Below are 26,068 nucleotides of genomic sequence, written 5' to 3'. Positions count from 1 at the left end.
ATGAAGTAAGTAAGATGCAAGGTAGAGTTTGCTTCATTTGCCCCACATTCTAAGCTTGCATATAGGAACTGCTTCTTGTCTGATGATTTCCCAGCTGGTGAGAATGTTACCTGCACTATACCTGATGGTGTGCCAATAGATATCATGGTGAAGTTGATGGTCTGCCTTGTACATCTCAACATCCTTGAACCGCTTAATGTAAGTAACATTAAGATGTACACTTGAGATACTTAAGATCAAAACCAGTTTTCTTTGGATAACAAAAATTGTAACTTGACCCTGGATTTTCACATTTTTTAACTGAAGAGGTCACAGTAATCATCAAATCACTTTTGTATGAATGTCTGAGACAAGCTAAAAATGTTTTGAAATTGGGCTTGTAATAATTTGCTTTTCTTTTAAAATGAGAACAATCCAAAGATGAAAAATTGATATTGGGTCTTTTGTAAATTGATAATAATTTTGACACCTATTTTCTTTTGCTGACTTTGGACAAAGTATTTTTATTGAACAAAAAACCTCTACTTTATTGACTCCAGGATAGGGTATTGAGTAAAATACTTCAAATCCCTACATCATGGGTTTTTTTTCTAATGGGATTAGATTAAAAAAATTTTATAAAATATGTCAGATATTGGCTGGTGATAAATTTTCTGGAGAAAATCAAGGAAGAAAAATATTGAGTAATATTGGGGGTGGGAATGGTTGCAAATGGGAGTCAGGAAAGGCAGTAAACCATTGAGATATCTGAGGAAATCGCTTTTAGAAACATAAGCAAACATAAGGATGGCAAGGCACAGGTGTGCTTGGCTTGTTAGAGAAAGAGTTCAACAGAGCAGAGTGGTCCTAATTCCTGCAGTTGCCTGTCTTTTAACAGGTCCACATCATGTGTTAGATGATCGAATGATAGAAATATTGAGTTCTTTTTCATAGAGATAAATAAATAGAAAAATGATCATTTAAGCTGTGTTATTAAGCTTTGCTCCTTTTCAGCTTGCTTCATATAATCAATATATATTAAAATGAGAACTATACATAAATGTACACACTTGTAATGCATGTTTGATGACTTCAGGCTTTTATTTGGGGTCTAGCCTCTCTTGACAACGCTAGTAGAACAGAATCCTGAAGATATGGGAGACCTATATCTAGATGTTGCTGAAGCTTTTCTGGATGTTGGTGAATATCATTCTGCGCTTCCCCTCCTCAGTGCATTAGTTTGCTCTGAAAGATACAACCTTGCAGTAGTTTGGCTTCGGCATGCAGGTAATATATTTTTAGTGGGAGGGAAAAGTTTTAATCATATAAGCGGACAAGAACTTATTATTCCAAGATGGTAATAATTGTGTTAATATCTTAGTGGAAGTATTTGTGGTTTCAGGTAGTTTTTTGTTTGTTTTTTGATACTGAAGATTGAACCCAGGACCTTACACATGCTACCACTGAGCTATATCCCCAGCCCGTTTTTATATTTTAAAATTTTATTTTAAAAAAGGGTCTAAGTTGCCTTACTCCTATCTTAGACTCCTGAGTAGCTGAGATTATGGTGTGTGCCACTTTGCCCAGATCAGGGTGGTTTTATGAAGATCAGAATTTATTAAATTGTCAGACTCTACTAAGTGATTTCCCCTCACTAATGCGTCTTAAATTTAGAGATTGATCAATCAATAAAAATTGGAAGGGATTGTTGCTTGAAGTACTAAAAAAGATGTATTCATTTCTTTCTTGTAATTTTTTATGTTAATGTAATTTTTCTTTAAAAATGGAAAAACAATTTTGGCCAATTTAATCTGTAATTCACATGTTTGCTTTAACATTATTTTAGAATGTTTAAAGGCCTTAGGCTATATGGAGCGTGCTGCTGAAAGCTATGGCAAAGTGGTTGATCTGGCCCCCCTCCATTTGGATGCAAGGATTTCACTTTCCACCCTTCAGCAGCAGCTGGGCCGACCTGAGAAAGCTCTGGAAGCTCTGGAACCAATGTATGATCCTGATACTTTAGCCCAGGATGCAAATGCTGCACAGCAGGTAGACCATGTAACATAGAAGTTTTTCCTGGTGGGTTGTATTTTAGAACTTTCTCCTTAGTTAAGGATGTCCCTATAGTTTACATCCAAAGTTTTATTTGGGGATTTTTTTTTTAAAATTTTTGTAGTTGTACAGAATGCCTTTATTTTATTTGTTTATTTTTATGTGGTGCTAAGGTTCGAACCCAGGGCCTCACATGTGCAAGGCAAGCACTCTTCCACTGAGCTCTAGCCCCAGTCCCAAATTTGGGGATATTAAATTTAATGTTTTTGAAAAATTACTTTGAGCCTTAAGATTCAGGCATTTTATTAGGAAACATTATAAATTATAGTTTCTATAATATTAGACATTAATCATTGTGGAAAATAAAGCAAATGTTCTTAAGGTTTGATTTCTAAAATAAAGCTTTTCTGTGCAAATAAAACAGTTTACAGCAAAGGAATTTTGTCACACTCATCATGTGTTTGTTTATTTAGGAACTGAAGTTATTGCTTCATCGTTCTACACTGTTGTTTTCACAAGGCAAAATGTATGGTTATGTGGATACTTTACTAACCATGCTAGCCATGCTTTTAAAGGTTGGTAATTATCTTTATATGACTTTTTAAATGTTTGGTATTTGATTTAAACCAACATTGCTACTTATAATTGTTTTACTCTTTTAAATCAGACATTTTAAAGTGAAAGTCAAAGAAATTAATAAGTGGTGTATAATTGATATTATAAACTACCTGATATTATAAACTTGACCATAGAGTACATGAAATAAAACCTTTCCTAGAAGTTACTTAGAAAAGTGAGAGCCATAGTATCATCAGTTATTGACCATATATAGGCAGTACTATGTGCCAAAATTCTTCTAGACCTGATGTCCTTCCTGAGTCTGGCTGTTTTTGCAGGGAGATGGCATGTCTATGTGTATGTTATAAAGTTAATGCGAATTGCCTTCTTTTTCCTATCTAAGATGAATAATATGACCGAAATTCTTTTGGTAAAGAAAAAAAATCAATTTTATTCTACTTTTAGGGTGTTTTTGTTTGTTTTTATAATAATTTGACCTCTTTCCCCCTTACGGAGGAGCTTTCAGTCACATTTGTGGTAATTGTGGCTCTTCAGTTTTCTTTAATAAACTATTGACTAATAAAACTAATTACCTTCTTTAATTCAGGTAGCTATGAACAGAGCCCAAGTCTGTCTGATATCTAGTTCCAAATCTGGAGAGAGGCATCTCTACCTTATTAAAGTATCAAGAGACAAAATATCAGATAACAATGATCAAGAGACAGCAAATTGTGATACAAAAGGTAATTTCTTCATTTGCTTTATTATACATAACTTAGATGAATTCAGACTATCTCATGAAGTAATATCTGACAGTAATCAAATTGAAAATATACCCTTTTCAAATAAAATGAAATTTTGAATCCATATCTCTCAAGTATAATAAACTCATTTGAGTTAAAAGTCAAGGCTAAATACTTCAGTTTTTAAAATATTAAAAGGAAAACATCTGCTTGCAACCTTATGTTGAAAAATGAAACTTTAATTTTGATTTTTCTTTTTTTTTTTTTTTTTGGTACTGGGGATTGAACCCAGAGGTGCTTTACTACTGAGCCACATCCCTAATCCTTGTTTCAATCATTTTTGTTGATGTACTTTTATTTTTTACTTATTTATATGTGGTGCTGAGGATGGAACCCAGTGTCCCACACATGCTAGGCAAGTGCTCTGCCACTGAGCCACAACCCCAGTCCTTTATTTCTTATTTAGAGACAGGGTCTCATTTAGTTGCCAGGGCTGGATTTGAACTCAAGATCCTCCTGCCTCACCCTCCCAAGCCATGCAGATTACAGGTGTGTGCCATCATACCTGGGTAATTTTGATTTTTAAGAAGAAAGTATATTTGAAGAAATTTGAAGATTTGGTGGCAAAACCAATTATTTGTCCAGTCACTTTGATTACATACATTCCATTCTGTTTCAGTTTTGATGAATGTAGTAATAGCCATAGAAACTTTTTGAAAATAAGTTGCTATGACCTACTCTCAAGTCTTAGGACTTTAAAAGGCATCTAATTTTACTTGGAAAAGCATCAAGTATGTTTGGGTGAGGTTTTTACTCAGAAAATTTTGAAAATGACTAAGGCTTTAAACTAGAGGTGTAAATTAGGCAGAATCTGACTTCATTATTAATTAATTTAACAAATGTTTATTAAATCACTATAGCATTATTAGAATCAGAAGAAAGGCAGGAGGACTTAGCTGGTTATCATCTAGTTGTAAATGCCTGAGAGCCCTGCCAGCTCTCCAGTTCATTAATTCTGGGTTTATCCCAACATTTTCTACCTCTGTAGTATATATTAGACCATGTTTCCTTAAGTTTTGTTTTTTTATATTGCTTGTTTCAGTGGATCCTCATTTCAGATCTGTTGTTGGTTTTTCTTAGGTTCATAAGGTTTTGTTGGTTAGTTTTGTTAATGTCATCACGGTGGGGATCACCTTACATGGTGTCCCAGGGTGGATGAGCTAAACCTTTTTATGTTAAATAGAACTTTATACTCTGATATTTTCACTTCATATTTTCTCACAGAAATTTTCTCATGTTACTCTCTTGTCATAGCTATATTTTAGGAATATATAATATTCCTTTGGCTAGCAGTTCCATAATTTAACCATTTCCTTATCATTTTTATATATGATACTTCTAAATTTTTTGTAAATAATGTAGTAAGCATCTTTGTACATATAGATTTATCCATATTTTGATTATTTAGGATAGATTCCCACAAGGAGAATTATTGGATCAAGGACAGAAAAAACTTTTTAATAATTTTTAAGGTTATAAAAGAGAAGCATATTATAGAGAAAGAAGGACAAGAAGGTTGTTAAAAGAAAAACTTCAGAAAGATAAAATTGATTAGAAAAAGATCAAGAACAACTTTGATCTCAAATATAAATTGGAAGTCATTAGCTGAAAAAATGGCATTGGAATGCTTTGTATGTGCAGAATCCTCTATCTGATCACAATCATGGAAAGGCCATTTGTTCTGCTCTGGAGGAGCATACATCCTAGCTGGTACCAAAAAATGCAAATGGGGTTAGTTGGACTTTGTAGAGAACAAGTCATAATGAGAATTAACAATTGCATATTGTTAAGCAGGCAGAGAAAAAGGGGATAGTGTTGAAGGAATATAAACAACAAACTACTCCCTACTCATTTTTGTAAGGAGTGTTATTGGTAAGAATTCAGGCCCGTAGGGCTGTGGTTATTAAGTTTATCTTAAAATCGAGCATGTGAATTTTTCTTTCTGATACACTGTTTCTGGAAATACCGTAACCTAACTGGTTTTCATTGGTCTCATTTTTAGCAATATTTGCTGTACTCACAAGTGTCTTGCCAAAAGATGACTGGTGGAACCTTCTATTGAAGGCCATATATTCTTTATGTGATCTATCCCGATTTCAAGAGGCTGAGTTACTTGTAGATTCTTCATTGGAATATTATTCATTTTATGATGACAGGCAAAAACGCAAAGAACTGGAATACTTTGGTCTGTCTGCTGCAATTCTGGATAAAAATTTCAGAAAGGCATACAACTACATCAGGTGACTTTCCAATAATTTCATCAGATTCTTTATGATAGAATGTAAATTTACTTTGATTTAGACTTATAGTCAAGAATTAATAAGCTATTTTATTACTAGCTTTCGTTGTGTGCTGGTTCAGTTCATTGGTGATTCTCAGAGGCAGCATTTGAGAGCATGGACTCTAGAGCTAGATTTCCTGGGTTCAAATCCCAGCCCTGGCTTTGTGACTTAAGGCTAGTTAATTTAACCTCTTGTGCCTCTCTCTCCCATTTATAGAAGGACATCTTAATACCATTACTCCCCCATAGTATTATGAGGGTTGAGTTATGTACAAAGCCTTTTTTCAGTGTCAGGAGCATATTATTATTCATTAAATGCTTATTAAATGCTTATAGTACTTCAGCTGGGCAGGGAGAGGAAAAAGTGAAACCAATTGATTTTTTTTTTTTTTTTTTTTTTTTGGTTTAAGAGTTTTGTTGAAAAACAGAAACAAGATGTAGAAATATTAACTTAAGCAGCATTTTTTGAGTAAAATCTTTTATTGTATAAGAGGTTTTGCTTAAATAGATTGAAGCACTTTGCTTTTCCTTGTTGGGGATGGTACAGTTTAGTATTAGAAGGACAGCGCTAAAGGGTTTCATTCTTAGAAATCAGGAAATGGGCTTTTTTTTTTTTTTTTTTTTTTTTTAAATCATCATTTCCTCCTCACCTTCTTTCTGCAATAGGATAATGGTAATGGAAAATGTCAATAAACCCCAGCTCTGGAATATTTTCAATCAAGTTACCATGCACTCCCAAGATGTAAGACATCATCGCTTCTGTCTCCGTCTAATGCTGAAAAACCCAGATAATCATGCACTGTGTGTTTTAAATGGTCACAATGCATTTGTATCTGGAAGTTTTAAGCATGCACTTGGTAAGTGTCCTGGCACATGACTTTGTTAAGCATAAACAGTATAATGTTAAAGGACCAAGCCTTTGGAGCAGAGCTGCCTAGGCTTAAATAACAGCTATCCTGTGTTGCTCTGTTCTGTTCCTTTATTTCTAAAATGGAGATAATAATTGGACCTACCTTAGAGATTACTGTGCAAATTAAATGAGTTAATATAAACTACCTAAAACAATGCTTGGTACATTGATAGCATGAGTGGCTATAAGTATTAGCAATAATGATAGTTTTTGTTATTCTTAAACTTTAGTTTTGAAAGGACATATTCATTTTAAAGATCAAGAAATCTCCCTACTAAGGTTTGTTTGTTTTTAAAATAATTTTCAGTAATTATGAATGCTTTGCCCCTAATTTGGTTTGCTATTTGCAAAAAAAGGATTTAAGATTTGCTGATAGTCATTCCTCTAGGAGGCAAGTCTTATAAGATTTATTTACATGATGCTTACAAATTCCAATTAAACTCAAGGAAATTCATTACTCATAAAAAGAAAAAAAAATAAGGAATTAGAGGTACTCAAGAAGAAAAATGCTTAACCAGATGTTTAAACTTAAAATTAGGCACATCTCTTTTGCTGCCAAGTTAATTCTGAATAAACTGCAATTTTGGCTATTTAAAACTTAAAAAAAAATTTCATGTTTGTGAATGACTGATGTTTTTATAATTGTTCAGCCAGTAACCTCAAATATCAGCTTTTGGAATTTTACTATGTATGCTTTTTTAAATTGTTGGTTTAATATTTAGAAAATAGAAAAATTGAGATTTAAAAAATGTTCATAGACAGTAAAAATAGAAATGTCCAAATGGACATTTACCATCTTTCCTGCTTAAACAAAAACAAAAACCTGTGGTATCATTCCTCCTGGAATAGAACCTAGAAGGAATAGAAGTTTTCATCTATGTAGGATAAATTTGGCTAAATTATCCTACCTCATTTTTTTTTTTAACATGAGGTAATTTATATCAGAATTCTTAAAACCCCAAATTGTTATTAGACACATGAGCTTCTCTTGGGAAAAATACAGTTGCCACATTTAAGAAAACACTGAATCTAAGAAACAAAGCTTCTTTTCCCTTTTCTCACTTCTATAATTCATCACATTTGAATTTATTAGAACAATTAATTTTACAAAAATTCACCCATGCTTTTAAATAGATTTAAGATCATAAATAGAATTATGATCACAATTGATGCTTTTTTAAAGAAGTATTATTCTACGTAGAAATATCTAGCTGTGGTTAAAAAAAAAAGTTACTTTTAGTTACACATTTATTTTCATGATCAAGATACATTTATGGAGACACTTCTAATTATGTTCTGTGTTAAATATTGCTATAAAATTAAATTAATATGTATTGATTGATATCTAAGACAGAACTATATGTTTGGCCTTAAAATGTTTGAATACATGTTAAGGAAATAAGGAACTCTGTTCTTGTCACATCATCTGACACCACTTCTTTTTTTCCAGGGCAATATGTGCAAGCCTTTCGCACTTATCCAAATGAACCTCTTTATAACCTCTGCATAGGCCTAACCTTTATTCACATGGCATCTCAAAAGTATGTGTTAAAGAGACATGCTCTTATTGTGCAGGTAATTCATTTGGATTTTTCATTTTTATGTTCCTTGAAAATTAACATATTTAATTGTTTTTAAAATTTCTACTTCAAAAGTAATACCTGCTCAATACATGTTGGGAATCAGAACTCCTGGCCAAGACTTATTATATAGCAAGGTAGTAAGGATACACAACTAGATCACGGGAGAAAAAGACACAGGCAAAATCTAGAGGAATTTATATGCAGCCTCCCTTATACTCTGGAGCCCCAACATCTCTGTTCTTCTAGGCCCTAAAGATTAATTTAAATTAGTTTTTAAAAATATAACTATATAGTCAGGTATGGTGGTGCATGCCTGTAATCCCAGTGACTCTGGAACCTGAGGCAGGAAGATTGCAGGTTGAAAGCCAGCCTCGGCAACATTGTGAGACCCTGTTTCAAAATTAATAAATAAAAAGGGCTGGGGATGAGACACACACACACACACACACACACACACACACACACACATACATATGATAATGAATGTTGGATGCACCTGATTTCTTACACCATCACTAAGAAGGTTTTTTTTTGTTTTTCTTTTTAATTTTCCTTTTGGGTAGGCTAGGGGTATAGCTCAGTGGTAGAGGGCTTGCCTAGCATGTGCAAGGACCTGGGTTTGATCCCCAGCACCACCAATAAAAAGCAAATTTCTTCCTGGTTCTTATAAAAATTAAAAATTATTTTTGTTTTCCTGTTTACATGTTTTGTAGTTTGTCTTCTAAGATTACCATAAACTCCAAGAGATAAGAGATTTTACCAGCCTTATTTACTACTGTATCTTCAACACTTTGTTTTTATGATTTCCATATTTATTTTTTCTCATCCTAGAGATTGAACACAGGAGCATTCTACATCTCAGCTATATCCCTAGCCTTATATTATTTTATTTTGAGGCAGGGTCTCACTAACTTACCCACCCTGGCCTCGAACTTGATTCTTTTTGCCTCAGCTTCCCTTGTGTCTGGGATTACAGGCATGTATAACTATGCCTGGCTGATTTCCTTATATGTTTGATGTATCCAAAATATGATATGGAGGGTTGGGGATATAGCTCAGTTGGTAGAGTGCTTGCCTCAAAATATGATATGGTATAATGTATACTATACTCTTATAGGGTAGGGCTTTTATTTTTTTCCTTCAATATTTCTATTCCCAATACCTGGCACATATAGTTTAGTACATCCTTACCAAATGAGTGAGCTACTGAATTATCTTTTTTTTTTTTTTGGTAGGGCTTCTCCTTCCTTAATCGATACCTTGGTTTACGTGGACCTTGCCAGGAATCATTCTACAATTTGGGCCGTGGCCTTCATCAACTGGGTCTGGTTCATCTTGCAATTCACTATTATCAGAAGGCCTTGGAGCTCCCTCCATTTATAGTAGAGGTATTGTATAATTTACTTAACTAAGGAATCACTTCATTTCATCTATAGATAAGTGCAGTTAGTTAAGTATTATGGTTCAGTCAGTGAAATTAGAGCTTCTTTATTAATGTGTATTTTTCCCTAATTCAGTATATTTGTAATTATGTTAAGCAACAGATAGATCTTTTACATCTTAGCCTTATGACATGATCAGCAATCATATGAACATGTATATTTGTGATGACCCTGTGATTTGTCCTAAGATAGCCCCTGTACTTTACAGATAGGAACTGGTAGATATGAAGCCCAAGTGTTGAATGATTGCCATTATTCATTTTTAAGTTCAAGTATAACTAACATTTTTTTATAAAGATAAAAGACTAGTATTCCTATAGCCTCTTGTTTTAAGATAGCCTCTTATTTTAAAACAGGTAAAGTGTTGCCAGTACTATGATGATATTTGTTTAGTCTGATGGATACTTGAATTCCTAAAGAAGAGTATGTTTTCATTATTAATTTTTATATGTATATATATATATATCAGTATATATAACTTGTATTTATCTTCATTTGACTTTGGTTTTAAGCCAATGTGTCCTTTTATAGTTAAGTTTATAAAATATACTTTTGTATTATTTCATAAATATTTTTATATATTGATACCTTAATTTTATTGGTATCACTTTGAATCCTTGCAATTGTTTTCTCCTATTGACCTCACAAATTTCTCCTGGGGAAGATTAGAAACATCATTCTAGCTATTCTTTTTTTTATTTTCATTTTTTTAAGTTTTTGATACAAATTATACATATTTATAGGTTATCATGTGATGTGTTGATACATACATACACTGTAATGGTCAAATCAGAGTAAGAATCTCTCCAAACATTAATTTTTTGCTATCTTTTTTTCAGATAGTTTGCTTTTGGCATGTAAAAATGCTGCTGACTTTTGTCAATTTTATATCCAGCTACTTTCCTCAATTTATTTATTAGTTCTAATGAGTCTTTTTTGTAGAGTCTTTAGGGTATTCTAAATTTAGGATCATGTCATATGCAAACATTGACAATTTGACTTCCTCCTTTCCAACGTGGATGCCTTTATTTTTTTCTTTTTCCTAACTACTCTGGTGAGGACTCCTAATACTGTGTTACATATGAAAATGCGTATCCTTATCTTGTTCCAGTTCTCAGAAAGCTTTTAGCTCTTTCCTGTTCAATATGATATTAGCTGTATGTATCTTATATAGGGCTTTATTATACTGAGATATATTCTTCCTATACCTAATTGTTGAGAGATTTTTTAAAATATTTTTTTACTTATAATTGGACACAATACCCTTATTTTATTTATCTATTTTTATGTGGTGCTGAGGATCAAACTCAGGGCCTCGCACATGCTAGGCGAGTGCTCTACCACTGAGCCCCAGCCCCAGCCCCCCAGCCCCAGTCCCTTGTTGAGAGATTTTATCAATTCTTTTTCTGCATCTGTTGAAATGATATGGATTTGTGTATGTTCAGCCATCCTTGTATCCCTGAGATAAATATCATTGGACCTTGGAGAATTTCTTTTAAATGTGTTATTGGATTTGGTTTGCTAGTATTTTGTTGTGGATTTCTTCGTGTATGTTTATCAGGGTCCATATCTTTTTGTTGTTTCTCTTTTTTTTTTTTAATATCCATTTATTTTTAGTTGTAGTTGGACACAATACCTTTATTTTATTTATTTTATATGTGGTGTTAAGGATCGAACCCAGGGCCTTGCACATGCTAGACGAGCACTTTATTGCTGAGCCACAGCCCCAGACCCTGTTGTTTCTTTATCTGGTTTTAGTAGCAGGGTAGTGTTGACCTCATATAATAAGTTTGGAAGAATTGCCTCCCCTTCCATTATGTGGAATAATTTGAGTATTGGTATTAGTTCTTCTTTAAGTGTTTGGTAGAATTCAGTAGTGAAGCCATCTCTCTGGTCCTGTGTTTCTTTATTTTTGATTTAATCTTGTTACTCATTTTTGGTCTGGATTTTCTATTTCTTTGTGATTCAGTCATGGTAAAGTATATATTCATTTCTTCTAGATTACCAAATTTATTGCCATATAATTTTCATAATTGTCTTTGATATTTCAGTAGTGCCAGTTGTAATGTCTCTTTTTTCATTTGAATTTCATTTGAATCATCTTTTTTCTTAGTCTACCTAAGGGCTTACATTTTTATCCTTTTGAAGAACCAGCTCTTCATCTTGCTGGTCTTTTTATTTTTTATTTTTAGTCTCTATTTATTTCTGTTCTTTCTTCCCTTCTACTATTTTGGGGTCTGATTTTGTTCTTATTTTTCTAGTTCCTTGAGGTAAAATGATAGGTTATTTTGAGATCTTTCTACTTTTCTGATGATGTTGTCAATTGTGCTAAACTAACCCGTTAGTACTGCTTTTGCTGCATTCCATAAGTTTTGGAATGTTTTATTTCCATTTTCTTATAATTTTCTTTCTTGATAATTGGTTGTTTGGACCATGCTGTGAAGTTTTCATTTATAATTCCATATTACTGTTTTATTGCATTGTGTTTAGAAAAGATACTTGATAGGATTTTTAATATATATTTTTAGTTATAGATGGGCATGATACCTTTGTTTTATTTATTTATTTTTATGTGGTGCTGAGGATCGAACCCAGTGCCTCCCACATGCTAGGCAAGCGCTCTACCACTGAGCTACAGCCCCAGCCCGTGATTTCAGTTTTTAAAAGTTTGTTGGGATTTATTTTGTTGCCTACCTTATTTTATGTCCTAGAGGATGTTCATGTGCTGTAAAGAATTTGTATTTTGTAATGTAGTGTTCTGTAGAGGTCCATTTGGTTCAGGGTGTAATTGTCATTTTTCTGTCTCAATGATCTGTCCATTGCTGACAGTGGCATGTTATAAAGTGTCCTACTATTAAGGTACTCTGTTAGGTCTGTTAATATTCATCTTACATATTTAAGTGTTTTGACAAATTGTGTGCATATATATTTGTTATTTCCTCTTGCTGAATTGATTGTTTATCATTACATAATGACCTTCTGGTCTTTTTGTGCTTTTGATTTAGTCTCTCTTATTTGATAAAATATGGCTATTCATGCTTTCTTTTGTATTGCATTTGCATGTAATATCTTATTCCATGACTTCACTTTCAGTATGCATATTCTTAGAGATGAAATGAATTTCTATGATTTATATTCATTCATTTGTCTTTTAGTTGGAAATTTTAATTACATTTAAGGTAATTATCAATAGGTGAGGACTTACTATTGCCATTTTGTAATTTGTAATTCTTTTCTCTTTTGTAGTTCTTTGCTTTGTGATTGAGTTTTCTTTAGTAGTGTGTTTTGATTCCTTGCTTATTGGTTTGTGTGTCTATTGTAGGTTTTTGTTTGTTTTTGGTTTTTGGTACCAGGGATTGAACCCAGGTCTCTTTACCATTGAGCCATATCCTAACATCTCTTACCCCATCCCCCACTTATTTTTTTGAGACGGGGTCTTGCACAGTTGCTTGGGGCCTTCCTAAGTTTCTGACTTGACTTTGAACTTGTGGTCATTCTGCCTCAGTTTCCCAGACCACTTGGATTACAAGTGTGTGCTGCTACTATGCTGGGCTTTTTTTGGGGTGGGGGGGTAGGGTACTAAGAATGAACTCACGGGGTGCTTTACCACTGTGCTATATCCCCTTTTTATTTTAAGACAGGGTCTTGCTAAGTTGCTGAAAGTGGCCTCAAATTTGAGATTCTCCTGCTTCAGCCTCCCTAGTCTCTGGGATTATAGGCATGCACCACTGAACCCAGGATACAGGTTTTTGATTTGTGGTTACTATGAGACTTATAAAAAACATCTTTTGGGCTGGTGGTGCATGCCAGGCAGGAGGATCACAAGTTCAAAGCCAGCCTCAGCAACTTATTGAGATCCTGTCTCAAAAAGGGGCTGGGGATGTAGCTGGGGGTGTAAATATCACCTCTGGGTTCATCCCCTAGTATCTCCCCGCCAAAAAAGTTTTGGTAACAAGCTATGGTGAAATGGTAGCAAATCTATATTGATTATTGTGAAGATAAGAAACAAAACAAAACTCTAGCTGGATGCAGTGGTACATGGTTGTGATCCCTATGACTCAGGAGGCTTGAGGCAGAAGGATCATAGGTTGGAGGCCAATATCAGGCAAATTAGTGAAAACCTGTCTCGAAATAAAAAGGGTTGGTGACATAGTTCCATGATAGGCACCCCGGGTTCAGTAGAATTTTACTAAGTTGCCTGGATTGGTTTTGAACTTGTTATCCTTCTACCTCACTGAGTAGCTGGTATCATAGGCATATACCACTATTCGTACCTCCATTTCACTTTTTACACTGCCTATCTCAATATATTAATATAGTTAATTTAAAAATTATTTTTTAGGGGGCTGGCTCAGTGGTAGAGAGCTTGCCTAGTTTGTGTGAGGCACTGGCTTCAATTCTCAGCACCACATATAAATAAATAAAGGTCCATCAACAACTAAAAAAAATTTAAAAGCAACTTTTTTATTCTTCATGCTGAGGATACAAATGTTTTATGCAGTGTGTTTACAGTATTAAGACACTGAGGGGCTGGGGATGTAGCTCAGTTGGTAGAGTGTTTGCCTTGCATGTGCAGGGCCCTAGGTTTAATCCCCAGCACCAAAAAAACAAACAAAAAACCAGTGAGTTTATATATAGTTATGCTTATTGGTGATTTTTATTCTTCCAATATACATGTTTTTTTTTTTTTTTGTACTTTATTTCAGTTTGAAGAATGCCCTTTAGGATTTCCTAAAAGACAGATCTGATGGTAATAAATTTTAGCTTGTTTGAGAATGTCTTTATTACTTTCATTTTTTAAGGGTAGCTTTCCTGAGTGTAGTGTTCTTGGTTGGCCTTGGCATTTTTTTCCCCTTGAACACTGTAATCTCTCATGTTATTCTTTCTTGGCCTGTATTGTTTCTGCTAAGTCAGCCATCAGTCAGATTGGGACACCTTATGTATTGTTTCTTTTGAGAATCCTCTCTTTAACTGCTAAGAGCCTGATTATGTTTCAGGGTAAACTTGGTTGAGTTAAATCTGACTAGCGATCTTTGCCCATCCTGTAATTGGGTACTTCGATACCTTGTCTAGATTTGGGAAGTATTTCCTCTTTGAATAAACTTTCTACATCCTTAGCATTTTCAAGTCTCTCTTGAACCACAATAACCCAGCAATGCTTACTGTCCCAAAGTTTTTTTTTCCTTCATCTTTTTTTTTGATTTTCTGAATATGAAGTTCGTTCTTCTTTTTATCTATTTTGCTATTAATGCTTTCTATTATGTGTTCTGTTTTGTTCATTTGTATTCTAATTTGTTATATATGACAGCAGAATGCATTACAGTTCATATTACACATAGAGCACAGTTTTTCATATCTCTGGTTGTATACAAAGTATATTCACACCATTCATGTCTTCATACATGTACTTAGAGTAATGATGTCCATCTCATTCTACCATCTTTCTTACTCCCATGCCCTCTTCCGTCCCCTCACCTACTTTGCCCTATCTAGAGTTCATCTAATCTTCCTTTGCTTCCCCCTCCCAACCCCACTATGAATCAGCCTCCTTATATCAGAGAAAACATTTGGCATTTGTTTTTTTGGGATTGGCTAACTTCACTTAGCATTATGTTCTCCAACTCCATCAATTTACCTGCAAATGCCATGATTTTATTCTCTTTTATTGCTGAGTAATATTCTGTTGTGTATATGTACCACAGTTTCTTTATCCATTCATCTACTGAAAGGCATCTAGGTAGGTTGGTTCCACAGATTAGCGATTGTGAATTGTGCTGCAATAAACATTGATGTGGCTGTATGCTGTTTTTAAGTCCTTTGGGTATAAACCGAAGAGTGGGATAGCTGGCTCAAAAGGTGGTTCCATTCCCAGTTTTCCAGGGAATCTCCATACTGCTTTCCATATTGGCTGCACCAGTTTGCAGTCCCACCAGCAATGTATTAGTATGCCTTTTCCCACACATCTTGCCAACACTTACTGTTGTTTATATTCTTAATACCTGCCATTCTGACTGGAGTGAGATGAAATCTTAGAATGGCTTTGATTTGCATTTCTCTAATTGCTAGAGATGAACATTTTTTTATATATTTGTTGATTGATTGTATGTCACCTATTGAGAAGTATCTGTTCAGTTCATTGGCCCATTTATTAATTGGGTTATTTATTACTATACCCTAGAGATTAGTGCTCTATCTGATATGCAAGTGGTAAAAATTTGCTCCCAAGCTGTAGGCTCTCTGTTCACCTCACTGATTGTTTCTTTTGCTGAGAAGAAGCTTTTTAGTTTGAATCCATCATTTATTAATTCTTGCACTATAGGAGTCTTATTATGGAAGTAGAGCCCTGATCCGATATGATGGAGATTTGGGCCTGCTTTTTCTTCTGTTAGATTGCACGGTCTCTGGTTTAATTCCTAGGTCCTTGATCCACTTTAAGTTGGGTTTTGTGCATGGTAAGAGATAGGGGTTTAATTTCATTTTGTTGCAGGTGGATTTCCCATTTTCCCAGCCTCACTTGTTGAAGAGGCTATCTTTTCTCCAATATGTTTTTGGCGCCTTTGTCTAATATAACTAATTATGTGGGTTAGTCTCTGTGTCCTCTGTTCTGTACCATTGGTCTATATATCTCAACATTGTAAAAGCTAACATCATTCTAAATGAAGAAAAATTGAAGGCATTCCCTCTAAAAAACTGGAACAAGACAGGGATGCCCTCTTTCACCACTTATATTTAATATATTTCTTGAAACACTGGCGAGAACAATTAGATGAAAGAAATTAAAGGGACACAGATAGCAAAAGAAGAATTCAAATTAGTGCTATTTGCTGATGATATGATTCAATTCCTAGAAGACCCAAAAAATTCCACCAGAAAACTTCTAGAACTAGTAAATGAATTCAAAAAAGTAGCAGGATACCAAATCAACACCCACAAGTCAAAGGCATTTCTGTATATCAGTGACAAATCCTCTGAAAGGGAAACGAGAAAAACGACCCCATTTATAATAGCCTCAAAATAAATAAATAAATAAAACACTTGGAAAGCAACCTAACAAAAGAGGTGAAAGACCTCTACAACTATAGAACACTAAAGAAAGAAATTAAAGAAGACCTTAGAATATGGAAAGGATCTCCCTTGTTCTTAAATAGGCAGAATTAATATTGTCAAAATGATCGTACTACCAAAAACATTATACAGATTTAATGCCATTCCAATCAAAATCCCAATGATAGTTCAGTGAAAAAGCAGTCATGAAATTCATCTGAAAAAATAAGAGACCCAGAATAGCTAAAGCAATCCTTATCAAGAAGAGTGAAGCAGGTGGCATCGCTATACCAGACCTTAAAATTATACTACAAAGCAATAGTAACAAAACAGCATGGTATTAGCATCAGTATACTTTTCAGCTGTAGGATTTGCTTTTTATTTTTGGTACCATAGATTGAACCCAGTGTCACTTCGCCACATCTCCAGCCCTTTTTATTTATTTTTTTATTAGAGGTAGGGTTTTCTCCCACACTTCCGGTGTGGGCCAGGGAAAGGGTTCCCCTTTGGAGGGATGGACTGGCTGAGAAATAAAAGCTAAGAAAATAGTACTATAAAATAAACACAGGACACCAGAAATATGTTCTCAGAGTGGAGGCAGGGATGGGCCAAACCAACCAGAGGGGTTGCAGCTTCTCACAAAGAAAGGAACCTGTGCTTGCTTTATTTATATTGGAACAAATCAAAAGGTTTCAATAGAAACTTCTTCTCAAAAGCAGAATAGTGGTGGGGCCAGGTAAGCTGCTTGGTTCTTAACAGGTTGCACCCATCTCCCATGTTGCTTGGGATCTTTGGCAGAGCTGGGTAGGAATTCAAATGCACCGCACTGTCTCAAAACCAGCAGGCATGCTGCTGGGAGTTCCCAGATACCAGATTTTCCTACTGAGTGGCTTCCAAGCTGATTTGGTACACACACATTTCATGGGTGGCTTCCTACAGGGTTTCACTAAGTTACTGAGGTTGGCTTTGAACTTACAACCCTCCTGTATCAGCCTCTTGAGCAGCTGAGATTACAGGCATGAGCCATTGTGCTTGGAAGGATTTGCTTTTTAAAATTATTTCAATCTCTTAAATTTCTCTGACAAAGTACTCACAGTTGTTTCTTATGTTTTCTTAAAGTCTGTTCAGTTTCTTTAAGTATTTAAAATTCTGAGGGTTTGTACATATTGCTCTTTGGTCAGTTTCTGGCATTTTATTTTGTTAGGTGAAATCATGGTTCTCTGAATGTTCTTGATGCTGGTGATGAACAATGATGACATCTGCATATTGAATGATTAGGTGTTATTAAGTTTTCACAATCTGGCTTTGTATCTGCCCTTCAGGATATAGGCAAGCTTCTTTTTTCTGTGCCTGTGGTCATTGCCTGTGTTTCAGCATTAGAACACACCCCAAGACAGGGAGCTGAAAGGAAAGCTAGGAATTGGGAGACAGGCGAGCGAGAAATGAAAGACTTGAGACCAGGCAGCGATACACAGAGAGTTTATTTGTCAGAGCTGACAAATAAGGGCCATCTCTCCATAGAAGGAGAGAGACAATACGGGCTTGGGTTCTGAGACTTTTATGGGGCAAGCTCAGGGATTAGAGTTGGCTGAGTCCTAAAGCAGGGTGGTGAAGGGTTGGGGGGGTAGTATGAGGGAGTGGTGATCCACCCTTGGGCGGGAAAGAATGCCAGTATAAGGGAGTGGTGAGCCTTTCTCAGAAAGGACCCTGGGAGGGAAAGCAAATTTTTCTTAAGATGAAGGCTTTCCTTAAGATGGCCATCCAGCTGCTAAGCAAGGACCTGCTAAGCCTAGAAACCTTGTCCAAAGTTACCAATATGTGTGGTCATCTTGGGATTTTGTTGGGCCTCACTTTGGAGGAGCCAGTTCTAGATTCCTAAGTAGTGACTTGGTATTTATTTTATTCTTCTTCTCCCAAGTGGACAATGTTTCTTTCCATGTTGTGCTGCCATGGCCTGAGAGCACTGCAGCTGGCCAGAATACAAGTCTTTCCCTCTAGGCCCAGGTCTTAGCCTGGCACTGGGGTAAGGTCCAGAGAACCTGTCTATAGCACAGGTCTACAGCTGAGAACCACTGGGATCTGCCCGGTGGTGGATTTCACCAGCTCAATACTATTTCAAGGCAAAGTTCTACGTAGACTTCCCTGCCCTACCTCATTCAACCCTTTCCCCAATAGGTGAAATCTTTTTCTACACTGTAAGCCCAAGGTTGGAGGAGAAGCATTAGAGTTAAGATATGGGAGCCCCTGTCTGTGGCCTGGGAGCAGGGACCTTGGGGCTCTGCAGGGTTCCAAGTCAAGACCTGGACTTAATTCCCTTTTCTCCAAATTGGAGGAGTCTCTCCTCTTGTGCTGAGGAGTGTGACTCTCGGGCATCTCTTTTCTTTCTGCCTTCCTCAAAGCATCTTGTTATGCTAAAACCAGTTACTGCAGTTTCTCACCTGTTTTCCTTAACTCAGTGATGAAGGTGGGATCTTGTGTAAATAGGTGTTCACATTGATGTTTCTGTGGGAGACAACTGCTGGAGGTTACTGGAGGGTCTGGTTCTGCAGTTCATTGCTTTGTTATTTAAATAGGAAAAAAGAAAGCACACCTGAGGAAATCATAATTTTATAGATACCTTACTTGACCTATTCTTTATATGCCTGTGTTTTTCCCCCATCTGGTCTTTATATATTTTTAAATTAATCACCTCTATATGATTAAAAAATATTAATTTTTTTAAATTCTGGAATTGGGCAGCATTTAAAGATAAAATTAGTGTTCTGATGAACCAAGCAGAGGAGGTTGGTTTTATAGATAGGGAAAGGCTTGAAAAAAGCAGATTGGTGGTTTTTTAAATTATTATTCTGTTTCCCTGCACCTCCTTACAAAGAAAGTAACTTTGAAATGACTAATCAGTTAACTTCAGATTACTTCAGGTATTTTGTGTAAGGATTAAGACAGAGGGAACTTTATTATCTTGAAAATTAAGACTTGGCCTCTCTGTAATCCCAGTCTATCGCAAGGTCAGATAAACAGCTTAGTTTTAGCTGGGGGACATGGAAGTTTAGTATGAGTGACTCCATTTTGATTTTTAGTTCAATGTGTAGGAGGAAAACTCCTCCAAACATGGGCCTCCTATAAATGTTATTTAATAATTATCCCTTTTTGAGATGTTAGTGCTATTCTCAGCATTATTTTGGGGTTCTGGTCTCAACAAGTCATAAATTATGGTGTCCTTGTGATCATGATCTCTTTTGAGTTTTTGCCATTCTAGCTAAAGAGAGACTTTTCACATTTATCTAAAAAAAAACTCTTTTAGAAAATACAGTGTACCAAAAAACTATTATACTATCAAGAGACTTATACTAAGAATTTGGAGTATGCTTCTTGGCCAGAGAAGCCAAGTATGGCTCCCTTGAACCAAACCAACTAAATCAAATAATTTGAAAAGTCAGATCAAGAATGTGTTTTAACAAAGTAACCCATTCATTAATGATTGCAACCAAGTGCCTACAATACATGAAATATTTATCAGTATGCAAGAATACATGTTAGCGCCATTATCAAGCTGCTAGCCACTGGGAGTACTAAATTTCTTTGGACCTGTAAAGATATGTGTTTGAAATGACAGACCAAATTAGTTATTTGCAGAAAGTACTAATTGTTAAATTCTAATTACAGCATTATCCTGCCAAATGAAAGAGGTATAGTCTTGGGAGAAGCTGCTTATGTTCTGGTGAGCTGTCTGTGACCCATATATTAGGCACAAGACTTTTCCCTTCAAATTTACATCAAATTGTCCATCTTCGATGTATAGGGCTTCAGGAACCAAGTAGTTTCTGTTGCCAGATACTAGAGAAAACTAGAGTTTAGAATCCAATCCAGTCTTCAGATGGATCATTAAAAACTCAAAACAATGAACAGGGCTACAGTTATATACTATAGCTTTCTCCCTTTTTTTTTTTAACTAAAGATAATCACAGTTAAGACCAGTTTATTTGCAAAATAGTTATAATCTCTTGATTACTTACATAAGTGTAGCCAGAATAACCACAGTCTCCTTGTAAATTTCTTATGTTGAAAATTTGAAAGGGAGTTTCAGATTGGACTTGGCTGGAAAATCAAACCAAGGCAGTCTGTTTTTGTAGTACCTAATATCTTGAGGTTTCTGGGCCTGCTAGGAAGTGACAGGTTTTGCTCCTTCACTGTAAGCTTAGAACCCCTTACAAGCTAGGCATTATATTCTAAGCATTACATTCTAGTCAAAGCCAACATTTCCAATTGTATCCTATTTTAAAAATATTTTTATTGAATTTACATATATATATGTGTGCATATTGCTGTAAAAATAAGGGTACTCACAAACAGCTTCCAAATTCTGGAGGGATCAGGGAAAAATGAATGTTTCAATTTTTATTTACAAGAAAATATATTCTACCTAATCTACTGTAACTGAGGTAGCTTAAAAAGATGAAAATTGTTTCCTTTAATCTGGAAAACCAAACATAGAAAAGAATCAACACTTTAAAGAAAAAGTCAGAAAAACCCACCTATAATTCTTCATTGGTTTATTCAGTCTCATGTAATTCTTTTTCTTGATGTTAGCTTATTAATTTTGTAAGGCTAGCTTTTCCATTAGCATTCTGCATTTCTTAGGCTAATTCCTTGGTGTTAAAGCTACCAGAAATCTGCACTTGTCAGAGTTCTTTTCATCATTTCTTTCAACCTCCTTGAAGACAAAAAACTTTAGAATTACAGTGGCTTGGGTGGGGGTTGTGGCTCAGCGGTAGAGTGCTTGCCTCGCACATGCGAGACCCTGGGTTCGATCCTCAGCACCACATAAAAATAAATAAGTGAAATAAAGGTATTGTGTCCAACTTAAAAAAAAAAGAATTACAGTAGCTTACAAAAAGCTTCAATAACATCAGAAAAAAGCAATTGAACTATGGACAACAAGATTTAAAATAGCCATGGTTATAATCTGATGAGTTTGATATTCTGTGGCTTATAGTAGTTTAATGTAATAGCCAGAATGACATCAAATTCTAGGAAATTTATAGTTATTTGAACATAAGTGAATAATACATCCATACAAATAGAACTCAAAGAAGGTTAAACATTCCTTCTTTGAGAAGACTTCTCATATAATTTAACATTAAAATAAGCTTAATATGTCCCTTTTTGGACCTTCTTTGAGGTAAAAAAAAATATTGAAAGCTTAAAACACTCAAATAGAATCATAGATCATTGTGAAATAAAACCAGTGACAGAAAGATTTCAAAGGTATAAGAAATTACAGAATCTTTTTCAACTTTAGTTTTGCATCAATATACTTTTTATATCAATGCTTTTTATTTAGAAAATATTACAAATAATTCCTTAATTTTAGCCAATTTGCTCATAGATTTTTTGTTTACAAGAATCATCTTCCACAAACCTTCAATCTTAATTCATTTGCCTTAACTCTCAGTGTGGAACAACCAGCCAGAGAAAACCACCCTCAACAAAAACATTCTCATATTCCATAACCACCTTTTAAAACAGGCTTGGCTTTCCTCATAGAATTGTCTCCCTTTCTTAATTTTAGTTACTACATATTAGTTAGAATTTTAATTCTTAGTAATTTTGAATCAGCAGTCTACAGACTAACATCTTATAATTTCTAGCAATATGAGCACAGTTTTTAAAATATAGAACAATATATATTTACTAACAAAACATATTTAGCTTCTTTATGCCCTATAGAAATAAGATATTTAAGTATATACACTTTAAACTTATGCTTAATAATTGATGTTTTAGTATTTTAACTTATTTGGAAATGGCCTGGACATTTATATAACACTTAGTTTAACAGGGCACAACCCTTAAGATTTGAAGTTACTGAAAAAAATTGTTCAAAACTGTGACCAATTGATTTATAAGTTTTTATCTTATTTATTTACATTCACCTGGGTTTATTGCTTAGAGAAATTCTATGAGACATTGAACAAATAATTAACATTTTACTTCCTACCGTCTTAGTGACTGAGAGGCTGTGATTGTAGTATCTGCTGAACAGCTGTGGAAGAAAAGCCAACCATTTTCTAAGAAAATGTTATATAAGTCTGGCATTTAAAATCATTGTGCCAACTAACCCTAGTACCCTCAAAGCCAAAAAGATTGGCTGGGGGCATAGTGCAAAAAGAACAGAATCTGTGAAAGGCACTTCACTTTCAACCCTTGGGGTCCATGAAGAAGACAGGACTCCTACATTCCTCAAGGTGTCTGAGGAGAGAGCAACTGCCTTTGGGTCCTTTCACTGGTTGCGTGCTCTGTCAAGGGACAAAATTACAACAGTTTAGTTTAATGGTCTTAATAGGCTTTATTTTTATTCTAAAATTGGGTAACACTTTATTAAATAGTGTTCCCTAAAGTTTCTAGTTTTACTATTTAGAAGGGCCTTTCCCAAGATTTTATTATTCAATTTAATAAAGTTTATTTTGCTATGCCTCATTGGTGAGATCTTTCAGTATTGTATGAATTTTAATAGCTTTTGCAAATACACACTTATGGAACTATTTGCCATGAAAAAAATTGTCCTGGTTGGCAGTTTGAAATCTTAAAAATATTCATTTTCTTCTTCCCCTCCTAGGGTATAGAAGTGGACCAGTTAGACTTACGAAGAGATATTGCCTACAACTTAGCTCTCATTTATCAGAGCAGCGGGAACATTGGAATGGCTCAAAAGCTTTTATATACCTATTGTTCTATATAAAGCGTATCAACTGCAGAAGAAGCACTGGACAACTGCTGTGTGTGAACCAATCTCTTTTGTCTCAGGGCTTATTATCAGCTCCAAGATGGGAATACTTGGCATCATCTAGCAGTATTTCATTTTTTACATATGGTTCCTGTAGTACTACCATCACTCCAGTTACCTTAAAAACTGCAGCTTTTGAGTTTGTGTGTAGCTCAGTGGGACAGTGCTTACCTGGCATTCGTAAGCCTCTAGGTTTAATCCCCAGGACCATAAAACGTTGCAGCTTTTATGTATATATATGTGAAAATTATCATTCTTGTAAAACTGTCCCCAGTATTGGAATGGATAGTATTCATTTCTGAGCCAGCTTAGAGTTGAATATATTACTTTACATTTAATCATCTATGCCCTCAGTACTGTATATTATATACTTATGTAAGACAGATGTGGTCTTGTCCTTGTAGCACTTACAGAGTACATTACTGAGATAATTACCACTCTGTACAGTCTTTATTTACTTGAAAGTACAGTTTGCTTTGTTTCTACATACACCATTATTGTCATTTCTTAAAACTGTTACTATATGAGGCAGTGTTTCAAATACATGGAAAAGGAAGTTGCTTATTAAAGTAAATACAAATTGGAACTGTTAGGACAGTTACTTAAATCAGTGTCTAACAAAATTATTTAAAATGATTATGTGGTGAGAAGACAAATAATTGATTTGACTTTTTGTGTTTAACCTCCATATATCTTAGCTTTGTAGACTGGAAAGATGGGCTTAATTCAAAATATACTGATTTAAGGCAAAGTGCTTCATCTATGTGTATGTGTGGCTTCCCCAGAAAAGGGCCATGTTCAGTAACAACAGATATTGTGTCAGTAGGAATGTAGGAAAAACTGGAAAAGTTGTATATATGAAATAAAATATTGATGAAAAAAAAAGATTAAAACCTTTTACTCCAAACATTGTTTGTTATTGAATCTAAAGATACTTGCTATACTATTGATATAATAATTTTCAGGGGAAAATAAATGCCATAGTAAATGTGCATAAGATTGTAGGCTGCAGTCCAGATGAGGGAAGGAAAAACATATGAGATTTAGAGTCAGAGAAATACAATGAACTTTTTAGGAATTTATATAAACTTTCTAGTTGAGAAACTGAATTTGTATTTAATAAGTAAATACATCACACACCCTGTATATAAGTTAAATAAATTCTATTTTTGTAATTCGAGCGTTTCATATGCTTATATTTTTTAATTTCATGCCCCTGGCAAGTAATGGCAGGTAATGGTAAAACTATGATAAACAAGTTATAGTCTTAAATCCTACCTGTAGATCTGAGTATTTGGATTCAGAGTTTTTCTCTTGAATTAAGCTCACAGGGCTGTGAAAGACAAATAGAGACTATGATGTCGAGACAGTTACTTCACTCAGAACCTGGCAAAATTACTCACTGCTTATGTGGTGGGGAAGACAATTAAAATTTACTTTTCACCATCTTAGCAATTGAGAGGCTATGATCTGCTGAACAGCTATAAAAGAAAATCCAACCATTTTCTAAGAAAATATTACACAGTTTAGTATTTAAAAATCACAGCTACCATTTGCAGAGGGTTTACTGAGTTCAGTGCTGGATGCTTTAGATACAGTATCTGATCTTCTCAGAAGACTACCTGCAAAGTAGGTGTTATTACTGATATTATCTCCACTATGAACACAGAGGTTGATTCAAGATCACTAGCAAGCAAGTTCTTGCTCAGATCCCTTTAGAGAGACACACTTTTTCCATTTCAGAGTAAAAACATAAAATTGAGTTATTAATAATTGCTATATTAATAATTACTGTAGAAAATATCTTTGGGGGGTTGGGGTTGTAGCTCAGTGTTAGAGTACTTATCTAGCATGTTTGAGGCACTGGGTTTGATCCTCTGCACCACACAAAAATGAATGAAGGTATTGTGTCCATTTTTTAAAAATATTTTCACTTTATATAGCAACTAGGGAGTCTTAAAAGAATTTGTTGCTGAATTATAGGAAATATTACAAAGTCTAATTAAACCCTCTTAGAGTTAAAATAGTAGCAGTGTGCCTATTGGTTTGATGGTGTAAAATTGGCAAATTGTTCACTACTGTGCTGCTCATGGTAGTTAATACTGTCAATATTACATTAGTTAATACTACAAGAAGCTGTATTGGCTTCCCGACACTGTAACAAATGTCTGAGATAATTAAGAGAGAAATGGCTTACTTTAGCTCACAGTTCTGGAAGGCAGGGGGAAGCATCTCCTCTGAGGGAAGGAGTCCCCACTATCCCCTAGGCGATGATCTAGCCCATGTTGGGTGCCAAAATTGTTAGAAGTATGGGGGTGCTGTGAGGAATCAAACACATGCTCAGAAGTAGCTCAGCAAGGCAAACTTTACCTCTGCAAAAGGGTGTGCAAGCACACTTTGATGGGCAGTCTGCCTGTTTTATCCCTAATATAGCATTGACACTTGCTCTGATAGAAGCAGCTTGGGATTACAGTCTATGTGATTGGCTAATTTAAAATTAGGGAGGTCAAAAGGAAGGGCTGTAGTTAAAATGGCTATGCTTGGATATAGGTTGGGAAATTCAAAATAGCTACAATCAGATCTTAGAACCCAGTTAAGACTAAATACTACTCTGAAAATGGATCACTGCATT

The 26,068-nt window shown here is 34.9% G+C and overlaps 1 protein-coding gene across 1 annotated transcript in view; it reads left to right on the top strand.

Moving 5' to 3' along the window:
* The window catches only part of Gtf3c3 (general transcription factor IIIC subunit 3), a 41,690-nt gene extending 17,132 nt beyond the window's left edge, over positions 1-24,558 (top strand). The window contains exons 9-18 of the mRNA XM_026408853.2: positions 95-198; positions 1,095-1,266; positions 1,826-2,028; positions 2,505-2,606; positions 3,197-3,332; positions 5,395-5,632; positions 6,340-6,530; positions 8,034-8,158; positions 9,402-9,554; positions 23,269-24,558. Of these exons, the coding sequence (XP_026264638.1) occupies positions 95-198; positions 1,095-1,266; positions 1,826-2,028; positions 2,505-2,606; positions 3,197-3,332; positions 5,395-5,632; positions 6,340-6,530; positions 8,034-8,158; positions 9,402-9,554; positions 23,269-23,391 (1,547 nt within the window). The 3' untranslated portion in view covers positions 23,392-24,558. The remainder of the gene's footprint in view (positions 1-94; positions 199-1,094; positions 1,267-1,825; positions 2,029-2,504; positions 2,607-3,196; positions 3,333-5,394; positions 5,633-6,339; positions 6,531-8,033; positions 8,159-9,401; positions 9,555-23,268) is intronic.
* Positions 24,559-26,068: the final 1,510 nt, after the last annotated feature.

The sequence above is a fragment of the Urocitellus parryii genome, chromosome 1 (genome assembly GCF_045843805.1).
Source record: "Urocitellus parryii isolate mUroPar1 chromosome 1, mUroPar1.hap1, whole genome shotgun sequence".
NCBI lineage: Eukaryota > Metazoa > Chordata > Mammalia > Rodentia > Sciuridae > Urocitellus > Urocitellus parryii.
Note: the sequence above shows the minus strand (reverse complement) of the source record. Positions and strands in the feature narration are given on the sequence as shown.